The 21,326-nt window shown below is 40.3% G+C and overlaps 1 protein-coding gene across 1 annotated transcript in view; it reads right to left on the bottom strand.

Annotated features, from left to right (window-relative positions):
• Positions 1-11,473, bottom strand: part of samd10b (sterile alpha motif domain containing 10b) — a 54,180-nt gene extending 42,707 nt beyond the window's left edge. Inside the window, exon 1 of the mRNA XM_006796329.3 lies at positions 11,074-11,473. Coding sequence (XP_006796392.1) covers positions 11,074-11,086 — 13 coding nt within the window. The 5' untranslated portion in view covers positions 11,087-11,473. The remainder of the gene's footprint in view (positions 1-11,073) is intronic.
• Between the last annotated feature and the right edge of the window lie 9,853 nt (positions 11,474-21,326).

The following is a 21,326-nucleotide window of genomic DNA, read 5'->3' as shown; positions in this document are numbered from 1 at the left end:
TAGTTTGACATTAAAAATGCGTAAGTCGTAGCCTCTATTCCAAAGACGTCTGTGTATGGTGGCCTTTGATGTTCTGACACCAGCATCAGACCGCTCCTTGTGAAACTTTCCTGAGTTCTCGAAGCAATGATCTTCTGTGTCTTACCCTCCTTTTGACTGTCATGATTATCATCTAGAAAATGATTTAATTCCAACACCATCAAATCAACTGTCTTCCCATGACTGTGATGACACATACTGAGCTAAACCAAGAGACACAAGGTATTTATACTTTTTGAACAATAATTTATTCAAACTCAGAATTTATATTTTGAGAAACTCGTTTTTTTGTTTCTATAAGCTATAAATATAAAAAATTTAAACAAAAATAGTCCTGAAGAATTTTTGTTACATGAGTGTCATGTAAACTTAAGCTCCATCTAATAAAGTCATTGTGCACCTTAAGCTGAATTCCACTTCAGCTATAAGTTACACTAATTTATACAGTGTGATAATGGAAAACACCCACATCGCCTGTGAGTTACTGAAGTGCAAGCTCAGTTTAATTAATCAGTTCAAAGTAATTTAGTGAATCTGCAGCAATCATGGTAACCAGCATGACTGAGGATGACATCGAGTGGATAGGCATATGCAGGTCAAATTACCCCTCATGTCTATTCAAAAATAAAGTGCTAAAGCATGGCCCTACTTGAAAATTGCAAAACAAATGGAAATGTGTTGAGGGTATTGTGTGCTGACAGTCAGCTGTCCTAGTGTGTGATGAGTTCATTGATCCATCTCGGCGCCGAGAGAAAATGTGTCTCCTGTTTGTCTCCTGCTTTGCCTCTGCAATCTAACACAGATATTTTTGCACTTTTATAACCATGGCTGTTTTCTCTAAGAGTGTATATCCATCTATGGTTGTAATTATACCTAGTGTTTATAAGTACAGGCACTTTAAAATGAAAATTTAAAAAAAAGAATAGCATTACAAAAAAATTACAAAAAAACAAAAAGAAAAAAAGTTTTCTAGACTAAGACTTGATGGTGTCTACAAAAGTAGGGATTGCCAGCTTTTGTCCAGCTTTTTCCTGGTCCAGTCTGATACTGATATCTTGGCTGTGGCTGAGTTCAAATATATTGTTGTAGCTTTGTGATGTGCCTCCAAACTGCTGTCTGTCTGTCTGCCATTAGCTCCATTCTACCTTAGCTTTGCCGCTAGCTGCAGCTCAGTGGCAAAGCAAACACACAATAACATAGAACTGAATTGAATAGATCGTGCCAGTGGATTGCCTCATAGTCACAGATATCCTATCTAGATTTTTGGGCTTGAATTGGACAGCTGGCAAACACAAATATTAAATCAGTGCATCAAAGGTGGGAACAAGAGATAAAAAAGAAATGGGAGAGCCGCCTAGATGAAGTGAATCCAAGTGAGAAGGACACATGTTGAATTCCAGAGAGAGGGTAAGGGCATTGGTTAGAACTAAGAGTAAAGTTTCCGGTAAGAGGTCAAACTGAGGTGCACTAACACATGTTGTTACACTAATTAGACACTTCAGGCTATTTTTTAAAGCATTTACTCAAACAAATATCTTTTTCGAGCTTGGTAAGTTGTCTGTGTGCCCATTTCCGTGGCTAATGCACCACAAAGCTCCATAAATAACAGGTTTTCAAACACTATCAGCTCTCTATTGATAACTCCCTAATGTTGGCTTCTAATGATGCCAGATGTTTCATAGAGAAGCAGAAACTGCTCTGGGCTCCTCTCAGAAACCAGCCAATTAATCACCCCCGTGTGTGCGTATATGCTTGTTAAGCGCCAACACCAGTGCTTCTTGGTCAGAAGTGTTACAATTACTGAAACTACAGTCTCAGTAGTTTCAGTAATTATGTTCCAAAACTGCAGTGCCAAACCAGCGCTATGCTCTCTTGTACTTCACTGAACCATTTCCATATTATTACCCAGCTACTCAGATGTCACAGTCAGACACTTATATGAATGCACACACACACACACACACACACACACACACACACACACACAAATGAATTAACACTAGTTGTTCCACAGATACATCACATTAACAATAGGGCATTAATGGCACAAGCATGAGTGACCCATTTTGCTTCTTTCGCGTTACATCTCCCAGACATACACACACAGCCCTATCTCTGTGCCATCACATCTATTGATGTTAATGCACTGGCTGATTGTCTACCATTTTCACTTTAGATGAGACAGGCTAGGAGAGAAGAGTTTTATTATACAGACCTTAATTACATCACTTTCTGTCAAATTAGTGCACCTCAAACCCATCTCACATAATATCCCTACATTTACTGGCTGTGCTTTTCTCTTCTCTCAGTCATTGCAGAGAAATTTAAATCAGTTTTTTTTTTTTTTTTTGGTCAAATCTGTTGGTCAGATCTGTTTCATCTCGTCATCCATTTCAAAAATCCACTGAAGGCAGAGACTTTCTTACAAGAATTATTCCTGACTTGTGTCAGTTTTTATTTCCAGCATTGTTCCAGACTCGGTGACTCGGCCCATCAGTGCAAACGTGCTGTGCACACACAAGTGGAAGGAAAAAAATACTGTATATACAATACCCCACATAGCTATATCCCTAAAAGTAGTGTATGTGCATCTCTGTGTGTGTCTGCTTCTACCGAGATCCAAAGCCTGCAGAGCACCAGTGACCTGATATGTAGGGCGAGACCGACACACTGGGATGACAGCTTAGAGCCCGCCCCCACTAACTCTGACTGACAGCGCCGTAACCTCGGCTGCCTCCCACGACAATAGTTTGGTCTTGGTTCCATTTTAACGTCTGTCATTCCTAGTTTGATATAACAACTATTTCTGGAGCAAAATTCTATAAAAGCATAAGACTACAACTGGAGGACAAAAGCACATGAAGTGGAATGAGAGGAAATGTTTTGAGGGAGATATAATCGGACTCTGACAAACTCATTGCTGTTTATTCCCTTAAGCAACTGTAAAGAACTGCAAAAGTCTTAGATTGTTCTAGGTGCTTGTGCAAAAAAAAATTATATTAGCTACAGGATTTTTGTCTTTTGCTCTAACAGCCATTATGACCAATACAGCACTTAGGCAATCACTTTCAGCAGCCTCTATCTATAACTCTTACGAGACAAATCCATCCTAATCTAAGGATAAGTTGCAACAGCCGCATGTCTCAGTGGATTCAACTAAATCAGGTCAAAAGGGTGCAAACACTTAAAAGCGTAGTATTGTACACAAAGAGTGCCACGCTAAAGCCCAGTGTTTCCACCATTTGATGCCAGCGTTCAAAGTAAAGGATCAAAACGACCACAAATTAATAGAGAACCAGGGCTAGAAGTGGAAATAATATAAGACAGGTAAGAATCTAAGAAGATTTTGATTCAAAATCAAGCGCAGATAAAAACATTTTTTTTCAACACATGATCTGTGTATGAGAGATTGCCTTTGACATAATAGCCCCAATCTCTTCTAGAGAATGAATCACTTAAGAAGTCAAGAAGGGCCACATGAGGAAGTGGGTTACATTCAAGCTAAAATTACAGAATTTCTTCTTTTCAGCCTCCAGACATCTCCTGGGCTTGGACGTTAAAGTCAGTTCTTATTTGTGACTTAATTGCAGAAAATCGGATCACATGTACACACAAACGGGAACCTGAATGTCATATTAAACTACTCACATTTATCAGTGCATTTTGAGCATGTTATAAATCACTGTAATGTGTATTTTTCATGGTCTGAGGCACTTTTCGATAGCGCCATATGGCTTTTTCATCAGCCAGAGCTTCCCTTGGGTTTGGTAAGCATGGGAGTGAAAAAAGGAAAAAAAAAAGTTTGTGAAGTAAAAATGTCACATGTTCAGTGAGCATGCAAAGAATTGTCGAACTGACGTGGCTGGGGAGGGGCTTCCTTTAAATGTAACTTCAGAGAGGTACCATAGGGAAGAGAGAAGAGCCAGACAGGAATGTTTCCAAAAATCTCTTTAAAGATGATGAAAAGGAAGTGGAAATTAAGTGCATTTGAGAAAGATATATTGAGAACATATAAAATTATGAAATAAAACACTGGATAAATGTGTGGGGGTAAATGCAGCTAACTAGAGAGCATACTGCTTGGCTTAAAGAGAGTCACTGTGCGTTGAGCTGCATTTAAACAACTCTTCCTCTCCACCTCGGCTGACACTTGGCTGCCTATTGACATGGTAAATTGAGGGCCTATTCGAGCAGCACCGTGACAGCCAGAGGAGGCTATAGACCCTGCCAGTTGCTGTATATTCAAAGGAACTTTGTAATCATACACATCAGGGAACAGAGCAGGAAGGGAAAGAGTGGAATATGGACAGAAGGAAAAAGGAGCGCAACATAAGGTGGGCCGTATGGAGGTAGAGCGATTAAAAAGCGTGATTTATAGGCTGGAGCAGAGAAAGCAAGGGAACAGCTAAGTGACTGATAAGAGGGGAAGATGGAACACAAAATTGATTTCTATTTTTGGAAGAGGTACGGGAGGAACGAGATTTAAACTTGTTCAATTTCAAAGTCACGCAAGCACACTTCAGTGGCTTAATATATACACGTAAACCGATGTAGAAGACACATCTCACATGCAGACGGACCCTGCCACACGCTCCTAGGTTATTATTAGGAGTAATGTAATTGTTTTTCGAGTGGGTGAATGGATGTGACTTGTGCTCCTGACTATGCAAGAAGGTATGCATTGTTAGGGTGTAGCTGGAGCCATTAGCCATTTGGTGTAATGGGCAATCTGCTCCACAAGCTTCACTGACCCCCAGCATTTGGTAGGAGGAGCAGGCCAACCTATTAAAAAAGAGTAAAAAGCTCCAAGCATACCCTATCACACAAGGCCACACTTAATTAGGCTGTTTGTTTAGCAGACTCTAATGGGAGAGTTAGTGACTGAGGGAAAGGGGTTGACTGCTCTCCTTGAAACTGCAGGCTGAAAGACATCTGGCCAAGGATGAGGCTGAGGACACAAAGATATTAGTGGAACATGGCCTCCCGTTTGCTGCTATCTCATTTTCTCGGGACCGATGGTAATGATGGAGAGAAGAAATAAACAATAATGCGAGTCATTACAACTGAACTACCGCAATAATGGTCAAAAATAAAACTACACAGATGCTTTATCACAACAGCCAAAATTCAGTAATTAAATTGATCAACTATGCGAGTGAGGGAAAATACAGTGAGTTAAGTCTGTAAGTAACAACAGAGTGATGCATGGGGGATACAACCACTGTATGAAATTAAAGCTAATTAGTGCAATCCTTCAGAAAAATTACATCTCTCTTTTTCTTCTGTCCCTGCACCCTTTCAGTTCCTCTCCCTTGATCCTTCTCTGTGTGCAGAAGGCTAATTAAAATACAGAAATTGGATATGGGCCTGTGCGCACTTTAATTCAGCAAGAGGATCGAGAAAAGAAGCAGTGAGGGGGGAGAGGCGGGAGAAAAGTTGGAGCCAGGACAAGAATTTGGGAAAGGTGAGGCCTTGTCATCTGGCAGAGTATTACAGGCATGGCATTGGTAGCAATGAGGGCACAGGGCAGACTCAATGAAAACAGTTGAGGTGTGACGCCTCAGAACAGAATCTTTCAGAAATCCACCGCACTCTGCTCTTGTTAATCCGCTACTTATTTACCCCGAAACAGGCTTCTCCTCTTTTACTCATTCATCAATCTGCGAAAGGCCTGCAGGATTAAAGCAGAAATGTTTATCCGCTGAACCGTACTGAGTCCATCTAAGTCCTACACATCGAGTCAGAGGTTAAAGCAGTTGGCAGTTGGTCTCACGGAGCCACAAAAAAACCCATTACATCATTATCTCAGAAAATGTTTTCCACCAACAGCAACACTCTAATGGATACCTGAGTTTGATCTAAACTTCCTATTGTGTTACTAATACGACTGGCTTCACCCTGAATTACCAAGTGAGTTGTGCAACTTAAGTCATGTTTTCTCTAGTTTTAAAGTTCATCTTGAAGGAAGTCTTACCAATCTGCAGCCATGTTGGGAAATCATCTGAATGATAATACATATATATATCCCTGGCTCAGCTTAGGGCTTTGAACATTTTTTATAAAACAGTAAGCCAAGAGAAGTTCACTTACCTAAAACTTTACTAACGTAACAAGTACAAGAGCTCGCCTAATACTTTATTAGGTATACTTCGTCAACTGCTCTTTAACACAAATATCTCATCAACAATCATGTGGCTGCAACTCAATCCATTTAGGCATAGTTTCAAATGAATGGGAAAGAAACATGTTTTCAGTATCAAGGTTTTTAGTAAGTGCTTCAAAAACTGCTGATATACTGCAATTTTCCTGTGTAGACATCTTTAAAGCTTACAAAGAAAAGTCCATAAAAGGGAAAATATATTTAGTGAGCAGCGGTTCTTTGAGTGATCAGTGTCAGAAAGGAGAATGAACAGACTGCAGCAGATTCCAGCAGAAGACCACACTGGATGCCTTGTTTGTCAGCTAAGAACAGGAAAGTACAGGTCACACAACCTCCCCCCCCCATCCCCAAAAAAAAATGTTTCCTGGTCTGATGAGTCTTGATTACTGCTACAATATTTGGATGGCAGGGTCAAAAGTTTGTGCAAACACCATGAAAAGATGATTCAATCCTGCCTTGTATCATTGGTGTAATGGTGTGGGGGTTATTTAATATTTTCTTGGGAATCTTTGGGCTCCTTAGTACCAACTGAGCATCATTTAACCACAGTCTACCTGAGTAAGTCAAAACCAAAGTCTGTGGTTTTGCCCAAAAGTTATTCTCACCAGTTTAACTGATGAGACCCAGAAAGGCAGAAATATAATTATGAAGAAGAACAAATAAAAAGGGGGTAAGAAGCTTATTGAGGAATTAAAATTATTTTGTACAAAAATATCTCATTATTTTGGAGAGCATGGATGACACTTGAGGCTTCTCGAATAACATACTACAATCTCTAATCAAATTATCAGCAGCTGAATTGGTTTAAAAAACAAAGTTAAAATTTAAGTAATGCAAAGATATTACAGGTTTCCTTTATAGACAAAAATAAATAAAATTAAGACTGAATACACATGGTACTCTCATATCAATATTTTCTCATGAAAAGGTCACTTTCTCATTTTTCTCATATACCATGATGATGTCATATCATATATCATACTTTTCTTTTAAAACAACATTTCAAATGTTTCATGAGATAATCATTTCCTTCATATTATCCAGTCGATTTAGCTACAATATATGAAAGAGGTAGGAAAAGGACAAACTACAAAATTATGGCCCAACCTTAAACATACATTACTATGTACAGACATAATCATTTCAGTATTCTCTTGAGTGAGCTACAAGAATATCGTCACTTGAAAAAATGGTAGCCAAAGCTATGAAGAAACTAATAACATTAATATATCCTTCAGCTGATAAAACAGCTTATGGAAACTTCTCAGGGCTCTTGTTAATGTGGTCTGGGAATTCCAGCTACTGTACAAGATTACACAAACACATCCCCCCTGTTTCCTCTATCCCTCTGTCAATTTAGTCTTTATTCCACTCTCTGTGAGTCTAAAATGCACATGCTCATACCAGGTGCAGCTGCAGGGCAGCAGTGGATCAGAGAGCTGATGATGGATGACTGGAGTGCATGAGTGTGTGTGCATGCGTGTGTTAAAGAGGATTCTCCATGCATTATATTGAGTGGCACACCCTCCTGCTGTGAGGAAGCACGGGATGATGATGGACACGGCAAAGAGGTTAACAGCTTGCACGCTCCCTGACAAGCATAAACACATGAAATTGCTGTATAACCCCTCCATGCCACAGTAGCTGAGAGGGTTAGCACACCATTACCATATTACCCAACTACACAGGCCCCAAACACATTTGGCTCCAGCACCAAATGGATGCACTCTCTAGCAGGCGATATAGCACACACCAGGAAAACAACAAAGTTTGTCTGTTTACAGCTAACACTCCTCCTGCCGCAGCGCCTCACTCAGAGGGGTGTTAGCTTCCCTTATGCTTCATCAACATGTTCACACATACAAACACAAATGGATGCATTGACCAAAGCATGTGCGCATATTTGGCTTCTCAGTGGAAAGGGGCAGTTCATTTAACACCAAATGAGCACACAATGGTGTGACCTGATCTGAAGAAACGCTATGCATTTGTGCTTTGGGGCTTTTAAAAGAAGGGTTAACCATCATTTGGAGGAAGGACAACACAATAGATTATTCAAGGAGCGTGTATCTAGGCCATAGTTGTTCATTTTTATGAATTATTTTATGACAGAACTACATTTTCAGAGTAATTAAAAGAAAATAATGCTGCAGCATGTCTGTCTATTAGAAAAAAATTACAGTACAAACATTCCTCATGTTTAAGCCCCCATCCTACAGTAGGTGTCCATCATGAACCGCGGCAAACAGCCACTATCGACCCTTCTTTGGCAGGCTTTCTACCAACATGCCCGGAGAGAGAAACACAAATAAATGTGTTGTTTATAGATTCAGATCCAGCTGTGCGCTTGTCTCTGTGTGGGCCTGTCAGGTTGGTGGTGGGCATGGCTTTTGGCATTTTTTTTTGGATGTCTGAGTGTGTGTGCTTATGTCTCGCTGTATTACGGATGGATGGAAACCATGTTGGAATGCTCTATACTGGCCAAAAATCTTTGGATATGCTGCTGCTGGGCTTGGCCAGGCTTGCCTTTTGGAGGACACACACTGGGTTGCCCCCATGTCTATTGCTAATGTGAACATGGGATGAAGCCTGCTGTCCTCTTCTCTGGAGAAAAAAAAAATCTTGCTCATCCTAAACAATGAGCACTGGACGGCACAGTGGCCCACTTGGATCATTTGTATGGCTGCTTATCTCAGATATGACAACAGAGCCAGATGTCCTGGATGATTTAAGCAAACATCTGATGAATTTCATCCAATCGGAATTGCCTAATGTAGAGGGGAATATAATTATATAGCTTGACTTGCTGTGCAGCAGGCAGCAAGGAGAAAAATGTAATTCCCTCAGCAATTTACATGAAGATGAGGCAAAACGTCTATTATACCATTTAAAATGCAGATCAGCCCTTGTAAATGATAGTGTCACAGGCCGGTTGCCGAGAGCCTACCTCACAATAACACCAAAGTCTCCTGGCATATGAAAATCAATGCAATGCATTATCAGTCAGTGTCGCTTTGGTTCTGTACGTACCCAACTAAAAGTAATCACAGTTCACAAATTGGATGTAAACTCGGTTAACAATTATCTAAATTCCTCAAATAGACTCTTAAACTTTCTTTCTAAACATTTTAAATAAGAGACAAAATCTTCTTAAATAAGTATCTGTGCCCTATAACTTATTGCAGATGTTAGTAAGTCTGATATCGTTTCCTAGCTGTATAGTCATCCCTATGCATGTCTTCAAGCAGTGATACAGTCTTTTTGGACCCATATTCATTAAAGTTTAAGTGGCACAGCAGTGTCAGGGTGGCATCAGCGCCCAAGGCTCTGAGTAAATTAATGATGCTTAAGTAAACTATGGATTAATTATGGATTGTCCAATGTGTCAGTATGCACGTATGCATATCTGACTGAGCCGCCACCTTGCAGTCATGCTAATGAAGAGCTAACCTGCTTCAGTAGACAGAGAACAGATGGAAAACCCACTTGGCACTACACCAACACTCTCACACACATTATTGCCCTTGAGCAAAGAGAGGCTCTGATTAGGCTTCACTTAAGTTAGTTAGCCTGGAGCTAACACCAACCAGCCAAGCGCAGGAAAGAGAAAGTGGCAGGACAAAAAACAAGGGTACAAACAATTCAAAAAAACACTGAAGAGCTTTTTTTGCCCAGTATATTAATGTCTAATTAGTTTTGTCCCCTGAAGCTAGGGTAAGTGTGTGTGTGGGGGGGGAGACAATCAGAGCTCTGCAAAGAGAAATTTGTTTTGAGCTGAGGCTGCATAAAATGTGACCTCACAACAAAAACAAAAGGGAAAAACGGGTAGGATTTATTTCAACATGTTTTCAGGGGAATTTTGGTTTTTAAAGACATCACTTTGATACGCAAAATCTAAATTTCAGTCATGTTTCCAAGTGAAACAACGCTGCTAAACAGCTTTTGTAGTTTACTATCAGTTTCTTTTCTAGCTTTTCATAAACCAAACAGTAATTAATGAATGAAGAACAGTCATCAGATCAATCAGCAGATTTAGCCACCGCAGCCTTCTACAAAAAAGAAAAGAAAGAGCTATGGATTGCCATTCTTTGTAGTGTATGCCACCCTTTCAATCCAGATCTAAAAGCAACAAATTCTGTTTTGTGAGTGGTGGGGTTGGTGGTGCTTTGAAAGGATGGGGGTGGGTTGTTGTGCTTACATGACTGATGAAGTCATATTTCATACTTGTGTAACAGCAAAACAAAAGCATGAATAACAAAGAATACAGCATCATTGTTATTCTTCAGCTGGTAATGTATGCAGGTGAGCCAGACGCTGGACAAATACAATCAAGTACAAAGAAACCATGGGTAACACTGAACCTCCAATACAGTCTTCTTTCCTGTAAAACAAAGACTTTGGCTACTTAACTGCATGTTACAGCTGGGTATTTTTGACTACATGCAAGTTTAAAAGTCTTTTTTTCTCAAAGGTAAATTTAACATGACAGAGAAAACCAAATCCACATTTATTTTGAAAAGTTCTTACCTGAAATCCTGTCAGAAACAACTTTGCAGATTTACTTATTTATTTATTTTTCCTGAGGATAGTTGTAATCTAGAGGCTATTCCACAATAAAGAAAACATATATAAAATAATCTCCATAGAAATATTTCCTGCTACTTAAAGGCATTTTTATTTCTCTTTTGCCAAAAAAATAGCATCATAAATGTTCTATAAAAAATAATAGATGTGGCGCAAATGTGATATGATGTCAAAGAAAACCCCAAAGTAGCTTATAAAGTCACAGTTAGAGACCAGCTCATGCCCCGTATGAATACCCACTGTAGATATGGGTAAGATGCTCTAGTAAAGGGAATAGTAGGCGCTCTTACCGTCCACAGCCATAGTCGGTCTCAGCGTGTATCTCTCCGTGGTGTCAACAGGACTCTCTCATTCTTCTGCCAGACGGATAAAATGTAGGCTACTGAGCGTGAGAGATGAAGAGCGCTTCCTGCCCCTTCTAACCTATGTGAGCATGGAGACAGCTCTTACTGCTGTTAGTACTGGGAGAAAAGAAAAACCTAGATCACACTCTTCCTCTCTGTCGGTTCACGGCCATTTGGTCTCCGGGATGCCGGGACCAGTCCGCTATGAAACTGCTCCTTCAGTATCTCCGCCCCCCTCCCTCCGTACCTGACCGGCTGGAGACAAAAGGTCATTACGCCCCGACACCAGCTGTTATAGGACACAGACGCCGCTCTCTCTCTCCCTCTCTCTCTTTCTCTCTCACCCCACGCACAAACACATCCACGCCTCTTTTTTGTTAAATCACGAGCGACGATAGAGATTCACATAACACAGAACCCCCCACCCCCTTTTTCTTAAAAATGCCCAGAAAAACTTTCGTCTTCCACTATATTGTTATTGTTGTAATAATAATAATAATAATAATAATAATAATAATAATAATAATATAGAAGTTTTCTCTGATGTTTGTTTGAAACCTTCTAGTTTCCTCAACCTAAAGTTTCCAAGTTGTGCACACTGGGACAGCAATCAGATAAAGTGAACCATTACAGAAAGCAAAGTCCTGGTTATCATATACTGCAGCATTGTGGTTCCACTAAGGGTCCGACAGGAGGAAGAAGAACGGTCAAAATGAAAACAGCATCAGCGGGGCAGTATAGTCAGTGAGTTTTGCTCACTTTTTACTATAGCTACCAACACAAATGTTATCTAAAGAAAAGTATGCAGTCACATTGTCACTGTAACTTTCTTTGCCTAAATTTAACCTGATTGTTTTGGGACTGCTCCCATATTGATATTACCTGTTATATTAAACATGTCTCCTCATACCAATTTTGTTAAACGTTTAAATGTAGTTCAAATATAGAGTGAAGAAGCGCTGAAAGACTTTACAATAGATATGTTATTTTTCATCCGTTCGTTCTTTCCCTTCCATTATCAGCACACTTCTTCTAACCATCAGTAAATCTGTCACTGTCCGCACTCCTCCCAAGGGATTTGTGTCTAGAACCAAACCAGATCTTTTGCTTGTTAGGCAAATGTGCAAATCACTACATTAGAGCCACTCAAATCAGAGAAGACATTATGGATCATTATTTGCCTTCACAATAGTACGCTGATGAATGAAGTGTTTCATTTAGTTTATTTGTGTGTCTGCAAAAACTGGTCCTCTGCATTGAGTGGAAAGAACAGAAGAAATTTTAAGTACATGTTTTTGCTACCATCTATGTGAGCAGAAGGTCTCAAACCACAAACCAAGAAGCAGAAATGTGTAGAGATCCTCTGGCAGCAAAACCTAAAAACAGCCATCCCCCTGTAGACATCCACGTCAGCTGCTATTTGCCCGTCAAACAACCGAGCTTCACTTCAAAGCGGAGAATATGGGAGAAAGTTGTGAACGTGTCTTTGTCAATATAATCTCACAGCATATCCGACTAATTGATTCTGCTGGCATTCAGATACATGCAGATTGCTCTGCACCAGTGCTTTTTGTGTGTGTGTGTGTAGAACAGTCGAGAGATATGTCCCTGAAAGACTCCATCAGTCTGCGGAAGAAGATGGGGGCCCTCCCTAAAGCTCAGGCACTGCACTGGATCATCAAAGGGTGAACAACAAGGAACAAAGGACTAGCTGGTCCATCAGGGCTTCACCAGAATACATGCTGATTGGGAGTGAGCCTGCCAGACACACCAACACACAGATTTACTGTATACATAATGTTAATACACACATACACACACATGCACACACACACATTTGCATTCACTCCCTCACACTCACAGAGTCAGAGCTTAATTTAGAAGTGTGTTCTCTATGCCTGTAAGGACATTTTGTCATGTAAAAAAATTGAGCGGTTGAATCCTTGCATCTTTAATTCAGAGGGTGGTCTGTGTGCTGAATAATGAATAGAACGGGTCCAAAAGAGATCAAGGGAGAGACAAACTTGCTAAGAACCACAGGGTCTCAGGTGACAGCAACACAGCAACTAAAGTATGAGTGAGCAACTCTTGCGAGGGAGGCGGGAGAGGTATGTCAGTGCAGATAAAGAAGAGAACAACAGCAAAGGGACATGAAAAGTGCTATTGTTTGTAGTCATTCATTACTTTTTATAATTCATTCTTCAGTCGGCTGCAGGAGCACAAGCAGAGAGTTTTGTTAAAGCATTTTTAGTGAGATAAGCAGTATCAGTGAAAGGTCAGAGTGATGGTGACTAAGAGAGTGTTTGCCTCCATGCATTTTATAGTATGATATTCAGTATAACTGATATATGAAACCATTAATATTTCTCTGATAATGCTGTACTAGCATTATCAACCCTAACTCCATGCCATTTGTTTTCTTTGGGTTCTTTTGCTTCGGACAGTGCAAAACTAGCAAAATCGAAATGCATGCGGCGCAAACACATTCACACATGCCATTTAAAAATGCACTTTTTTGAAAAGTAGACCGAGCTTTCCAACAACATAAACAACAGCAGCAAGCAGTATGCTTGTACTGCTAACAACAAGATTGCAGCTACTGATGAAAAAGGAGTGTCTTGGACTTGTGTTGGAGCTCCCTTCAAAGAGAGAGGGAGAAAGAGAGCCTTTCCTCAAGAAGCACAGAGAAGCTATTGATAGTGGAGTGTGGCATCAGCCTCACCAAAGCTGGTGTCATGGTGAGCGGCTGTCCCCAAGTTGGCAGTGAAGAATAATAGTGCCAAATACAACAGTAAAATGGATAGAGAAGGGCAGCCAAGGGAAGACCGGATAAACCTTGGGTGCATCTAAATGGCTCAGAAACAGAAAAGATTCAAAGAGGTTGGATATCAGTAAAACAGAAGAGTCGTCTTCTCTCTACACTTAATGTGATCTGAAAGGGGGGATGCTTTTTTTTCTGGTGAAAGTGAAAGCAATCTAATGAATTCCCATAGGAAGCTATTTACTCCACTGAGATGAGTGCAGATGATAGAGAGGAATCCACTTTATAGTGTTAAGTTGTGGCCCTGAGCTGCTTTCCTAATCAAAGACTTTAAAAGAAGTATTTGGCAATTCTGTGTGCATATTGAGGAGAGGCCTCCTTTGAAAGTGTTGCGTCCCCTTTCTAGATTTATTCCGGATGTGGACCAAAAGATGACAGACACATTTGAGAGATATATTCCTTTTACCACTCCCTGATCACTACCTCTTTTCGCCTGCTCCACACCCAATACATGTATGCACGTATACATTTGCACATATGCAGAAGGAGGAAGGGATGGAACACAATTCAGATGCCACAAACCCCTTCACAGTAGCCACACCCATGCAAATGTGCACAGTGTAACCATGTTGTTATCTCTTTAATGACCTTCTTGAACTCTGCTGTTGGAATTGACTCTGCTGACCACGTGGGGGTCATGACCTCATTCCACACCACTGCAAAGGTCTTTGAAGTCTTACAGAAGAGCTTTATTCTTGTTTGTCTTATGTTTACGTTAAATACTGTATATGAAGCAAATCGAGAATGTCATCCTTGTGGCTGAATGTCAATGATGCCATTAATGTGTCCATGGGTTAAATACAATGATTTTTAAGGTACTGTGTACAGATTTTTACTAATTACAGTTTTTCTCCATCGCTTTGGTGCAGTTCTCACATCAGGAACTTCATTCTCACTAACTCTTAATTAACACATTTTCCCACTCACATTAGCCTTTCTATTTGGTCTCTACACTCTACACTGTACACTGCTATTGTGTCTCTCACTTTCCTTAACACTCTGCAGCATTGTTGGAGAGTATTTTCAAATTACTTCAAATTACTTACTTCAAACATTTTACTTTTTTCACTGACAGTGACATTAAGGAACCTCATCTTCAGCTGAAAGCTAATATAAACACGTGTTCTCAGAAAAGGTTAATTGGAAACAAATAGAATACATACTCTTGTGTCACAGGTTGATGTCATGGCACTGTTAATTACACACAAGCATATACTATACATATATACTCACTTGCTACTTTATTAGTTACACCTTGCAAGCCATTTCCCTTCAGAAATACTTCAAGTCTTTGTGACATAGATTCATCAATGTGCTTAGAAATTTTGCTCCATGTTTAGATGATAGCATTGCACAGCTGCAGAAGATTTGTCAGCTGCTCATCCAAATTTCCCCTTCCTCTAAGCTGTTTTACTGGACTAAGATCTGATGACTGTGGAGGCCACTGGAGTTCAGTGTTTTTCAATCTTTTATTGTCTAATTATGGGGAATCAGTGCAAAATGTAGCCTCAGTTTCCCGTTCTTAGCTGACAGGTGTTGCACCTAGCACAGTCTTCTGTTGCTGTTGTGCTTTCAGAAATGCTCTTCTGCATAACTTGTTTGTAATGAGTGGTTATGTAAGTTACTTCTCCCTTTCTATCAGCTCAAAGTAATCTGCCCATTCTCTTCTGACATCAACAAGGTATTTTCACCCTAAGAACTGCTGGTCACTGAATATTTTCTCATTTTAGATAATTCCATGTAAACCCTGGAGATGGTTGTGGAGGAAAATCCCAGTACATCAACAATGTCTGAAATACCCACACCAGCCCGTCTGACAACAACCATGCCACATTCAATCATCTTTCATGCTTATTCCAATGCTTGGGTTGAACGTCAGCAGCTTGTCCTGACCATAACTTCATGCCTAAATGCTTTGAGTTGCGGCATATGTGAAAGGCTGATTAGATATCTGGATTACTGTGCCTAATACCTAATAAAGTGGATGCTGAATGTTTGTACTGTGACTTTACTGGACTATACTTTAGTTGGTTCTATGTTCACAGACTGTATCTATTTTCTTTGTCTTTTATGGTGGTTCTATTTTGCTTTTCTCTCATTTCATTTAGTTAAAAATCCTTCACATTTCATTTTTATGCCTGAAAAATGTTCACTCCCCATTCAGCCTACATTTTTAAGACTTTTTCCAAAGGCAGTAAGGTTTTGAGAAAAAAACTAAACACTTTGATGACTTTAAAAGGTGGTGAATCTTTTTTTCATTCATCACAGAGTTGAAGTATTCATGTTTTGGTACATGTGAAATATGGAGGACCACAAGAGCCACGCGCATCGAAATAAAGAATTCTGTGCTTAAATAATGAATTGTAGAATAAATTCTGCATTTGTAAATTCATTTTTGAATTCCAATTTATTAAACTGCATTTCAAAATCCTTTTTCCATTTGCACTTTAATAAACTGCATTTCAAAATCCATTTCCCTTTCCTGTTCGCTCAGGGATTAGCTGCTGGATTAGCTCTTCGATTAACAACTTCCTTGCGGCTATTCAAATTAGCCACACCATGGGATGTAAGGAGCTCTCTGATTGCTTGGAGGCAGACAGATACAGGCTGTCTGCCTGGATTTTTCTAGGTCATAGCTTCGCCCTGCTAAGAAGCGTGTGTGCTTGTACAAAGGCCGTTCAGCCTCAGGATTTACACTCGGCTCGACGCGGATATGTGAAGAATGAAGGGACCCTGCAGCAAAACGGAGAGCCCAACCTCTGACTGAGTGCCTGTTTTCGCAGTCTGACCACCTGTTGAAGGTAACGTGCTAACATGGCTAATGCTAGCATCACCGCATGTAGCCCCGTTATTTTAAGGTGATCGTAGTTTATGAAAATTTTACGTCGCAGCTGTACGAGCTAGCTACATGTTTTGTAAGCTGCTGTGCTCTTCACAAAAAAAGCTGGAAGCAGCTCAGACTGTTAGAACCAGCACTGAGGCCTGTTACATTTATACAGCGTTAGAGCAATGGCTGCAACCTACAGCCTTTAAACTAGCGATTAAAATGCTGACAGTAAACTCGTCAGTCTAGATGTTACCACATGTTTTCTGAGTTATATTTAAGAAGAGAAAAGTTATTCACATAAAGTTTTTATTCTTCTGTATTTATTTATTATGAACTTAAACTCCAGAGAATACCACCTGGTTCAACAATCTTTTTATCTTATTATTTGCAAAACGGTTTTCTTCTGAGAGATGCTCCTGAGGCTGAAATTGAGCCCAAAGAAACAACAACAAAGTTTAGTTCCTCTGGATTTTCCATGGACAAATTTTTTTATCAATCATCCAGGTGACTTCTCCAGTGTCACGGATGAGTGATGAATATATCTCCCTCTGGAAACCATTGTGTCCAGTCAATCGACTTTTTTAAGGAGAGTTGTTAGATGCTGTGCTCATGAGGACAATGAGTTTTAACTTGCTGCACAACACAAAGCTGAAATACTGGATCAACGATCAAAACACTTAATTGAGAAGAATTAAGTCAAAATGTAATATCCTCATATGACACATCACACATGACCCAACATTGTTCTAAGAATGCAAACTCTCTTATTGGAAGTTTCCACAGCTGCCAGAAGGGGACAGATTTCTGGTCTTAATGAGTGGTCGTTGCTGTGATGGTGTTACAGCTCTGAGGCAGCTTTGGGGCCTCAGACACACACACACTGGAAAACCAGCACCTGGACTCCATGCAGGAGAGACTGCCTCAGTGATTTAGGTTCATAAGCGAGTTCAAACATTTCTGGCCTCTTATCATTTCGATTTCTTAGTCTTAAAAGTGAATGCATTTAAAGCAGGAACTGCACACCTAGCCATCAGAAGTTTGGCAGCATGAGTACTGGAAAGTTTTGTAGGGTCCTTGTTAAAATTTCCACAAGCACCACACCACATTTGTCATATAAAGTTCCATTATTTACAGTACATTGTTGAAATTATAAACTATATATTCTAGTTATCCACTTGCCAGTAATTTTTGAGTAAATGGATGTCAGTGATAAATCAGTGGTGATTCACCAGCAAATGTTTTAACAAACTTTGTTTTTTTGTAGAATCAGCAGCTGTGGAGAGATGCATTTGAATATCTTCTGGTTCCACTTTTCCTTACCTGAAAGCTGAGGATGGCTAATTCCTGACAAGGACACACCTCAGTGTGTAAATGTGTGTATGTGTGTGTGTAAAAAAAGTTAAATCTCAGTGACCTTGACTTCAAGGTCAGAGGTCAACTTTTCTGAAAATCGGAGGAGTTTCACATTTATAACACAGGTATGTCTACTAGGAGGCTGAAGGGTAGCACTATATATTTATAAACAATCAAAAACAATTTATTTCCAATTTGTATGGAATTTATTTCTGTAAACATGGTGTTTTAGGTCAGATTAAAGGACTGATGTGATGGTAAGGTGTCCGCTGCTCTGCTTTGAATATTGGTAGGCTTTTTGTTTTTTTTAATTTTCACAAGAATTGCTAGTTTCCCTAGAGTTTTGGCCACCCCAGCAATCAGAAGATTCCCTATGAGCAAGCATTTAGCGACAGTGGGAAGGAAAAACCCCCTTTAAAAAGGAAGAAACCTTCGACAGAACCAGGCTCAGGAAGGGACAGTCATCTGCCGCGACTGGTTGGGGTGGGGGGAGTGAAAATTAAAAAAAAAAAAAAAGCCAAAGTGATAATTATTGGAGCAGCTTAATTAATATTTCCAGTGTAATTTGCTGTTAATATCCTTTTCCAACCCCAGTTTGTGTTTTTATCACTTTTGTCCAGTGTGGAAGATGCCATGCTGGTGAAGCAACCAAAGCCCCCTTCTCCGAGGAAAGCCTCTACCTTGTAGCGGTTTCCCAAAATGCTCCCTTCAACTATTTCAAGCTCATCTGAGCTGAAGGATGGGCTGGCTGACGTGTGGACAAATACATGCTGAGAAAATTCAACCGAGTTTTGAAAACTGCAGTTGATTTTCTCTGATCTCTTGCATTTCAAGTTTGAAGGGTGCTGAAAGACCACAGGGTTTTGTGGTCTTTCAGCACTCATGTCAATGCAAGGGGAACTCTTAGGGTTGAAAAAGGGATGCCGGAGAACCTCCGACGGTGTTATGCGCTGGTTTGCATCCAAGGCCAACATCTGTTTAATTAAGCTTACAAACAAACGTTGGCCATTTTCAGGTCCTCTTCTAAACATCATTACTTGTTCGAGGTCATCGAGACGCGTCAGTTTGATGTATCTTGTCTCCAGGGACTCATATCGTGTCTCGTACTGAAATTGTTGGTCAGTCTTAAATGTCCAGCGCTGTTGGTTGTTGTTGTCTTCAATGAAATAGTCTTCAGTGTACACGCCAGAATCTAGAACATGATCTGGTGGCTGACCCTGAGTCTCTATGATGAATTTCAAAACATCATAGTCTTCATTTCGAGGGTAGAGTGGCACCCCTGTAACAAGCTCCATAGCTACCAGCCCCAGAGACCACATGTCACTTGCTTCATTGTAAGGAAGGCCAAGCATAACTTCAGGTGCACTATAACCAACCGTCCCCACACGGTCACCAGGCATCACTGCAGATGCAGGACCTGCGAGGCCAAAGTCTATAAGTTTGACTTTGATGGGAGACTCATGGCGGTTTACAACCATGATGTTTCCAGGTTTGAGGTCAGCGTGCACTATTCCCACAGACCCAGGTGGGACAGAGCATTTGTGAGCTGACCTAAAATTGGCCTGACTTCGCTTATGGGGAGACCCTGGTTTTTCCGGTCCCCTATATAGTCCCACAGGCATTGATCAAGGAGTTCGAACTTTAAGCAAACCCGCTCCCCGTCGTGGAAAAAGCCGTTCCATTTAACAATGTTGGCGGCATCTGGATCCAACCTTCTCAGCTGCTCCAGGATGAAAATTTCCAGTTTTGCCTGTTGCAGAATATCAGGGTCGCTCTTATTGACTTTAATAGCCACAGCTCGGTTGGTCATGGTATCACGACATTTGGCTACAATACCAAAGCCCCCTTCTCCAAGGAAAGCCTCTACCTTGTAGTGGTTTCCCAAAATGCTCCCTTCAACTATTTCAAGCTCATTTGAGCAGAAGGATGGGTTAGCTGACATGGTGAAATGTGTCGGCTTGGTCAGTGAATTGCTAAGTAACGCGAAATTCTCTCAAAACTCTCCAAAGGGGTTTGCTTACTGTCAGGTCAAGGTCCGTTGAGCAGCAAAGTTTAACAGAGCAAAGCCCCTACTTAAGGGTTTTTTCTCTCAGCAAGATGATGACATCACAGGGGATAAAAGGCATTCTACTTTGGATCAAAGGCATTCTATTTTTTGATCAATAGCATTCTATTTTTGCAGTTGAAACACTGAAAAAAAATAGTGTTTCAACAGGGCAGGCTGGCACCCTGTGGGAAGCAGAGGTGATAGGGTAAGGATGCAGAGGATAAGAAAGGATCTTATCTGTCAGCTCATCAGCGAGCAGCCGCAGAATCACAGGTGAAGCTTGGCAAGGGATGGAGAGTGAAGACAAAATCAATAATGACTTATGGCAGGGGTGTCAAACTTAAATACACAGTGGGCCAAAATTCAAAACTGGAACAAAGTCGCGGGCTAACATTAATATTTATTGAAAAAAAAAAATCTTCCTCCAGATATAAGAATGAATCTTTTCTTATGGACTCAAATAAGTTTTGCTGGAAAACTGAATATGGAACAAGCAAAGCTTAATACTAAACAATATATATATTAGCTGTATAATACCAGTAGGCCAGCTCTAATAGTAATTTGGTATGGCTTCGCGGGCCAAATGTAATTAGGCTGCGGGCCAAATTTGGCCCGCGGGCCAGAGTTTGACACCTATGACTTATGGCAAAGTTACAGCCTCAATGTTATTCTTTATTTTTTCTCAGTGTCTTCTTGAGGGACAGTATGTGTATATGTGTACGTGATATTAAATGAATGTTTAAGTGCAGGTTATTGTGCAGACTCAGCACAGAGCATCAAAGAGTTGATTTGTAGTGTGTCACATCAGTGTGGTGGCAGCTGTCCTGGCAGCCATTTTTGGAATTCCATAAGATACTATGATTCATATCAGTATGTCACACATAAACACATTGTATTGAATGACACAAAAACAGAATCTTATGAGAATTATAAGATTCTGCTAACATTCGGTCCACATTTGATAACCTGCTTAGTGATGTGAAATCATCATCAATGTGTGTGGGCAAAACAGAAGCAACTTTGGATTTCTAACTACAAATCCATTCTCTCTTGTTTCTTTTTGTCTTTATCCCACTCTAAAAGTTGGATGTAACAGTAAGACCAAATTCACAACCCAATAGAAACAGATCCAGGTACATTTACTGCAATAT

Source organism: Neolamprologus brichardi, chromosome 20 (assembly GCF_056152115.1).
Source record: "Neolamprologus brichardi isolate AB-2024 chromosome 20, ASM5615211v1, whole genome shotgun sequence".
Taxonomy (NCBI): Eukaryota; Metazoa; Chordata; class Actinopteri; order Cichliformes; family Cichlidae; genus Neolamprologus; species Neolamprologus brichardi.
The sequence above is the reverse complement of the archived record's forward strand: the minus strand, read 5'-3'. Positions and strand labels throughout refer to the sequence as shown.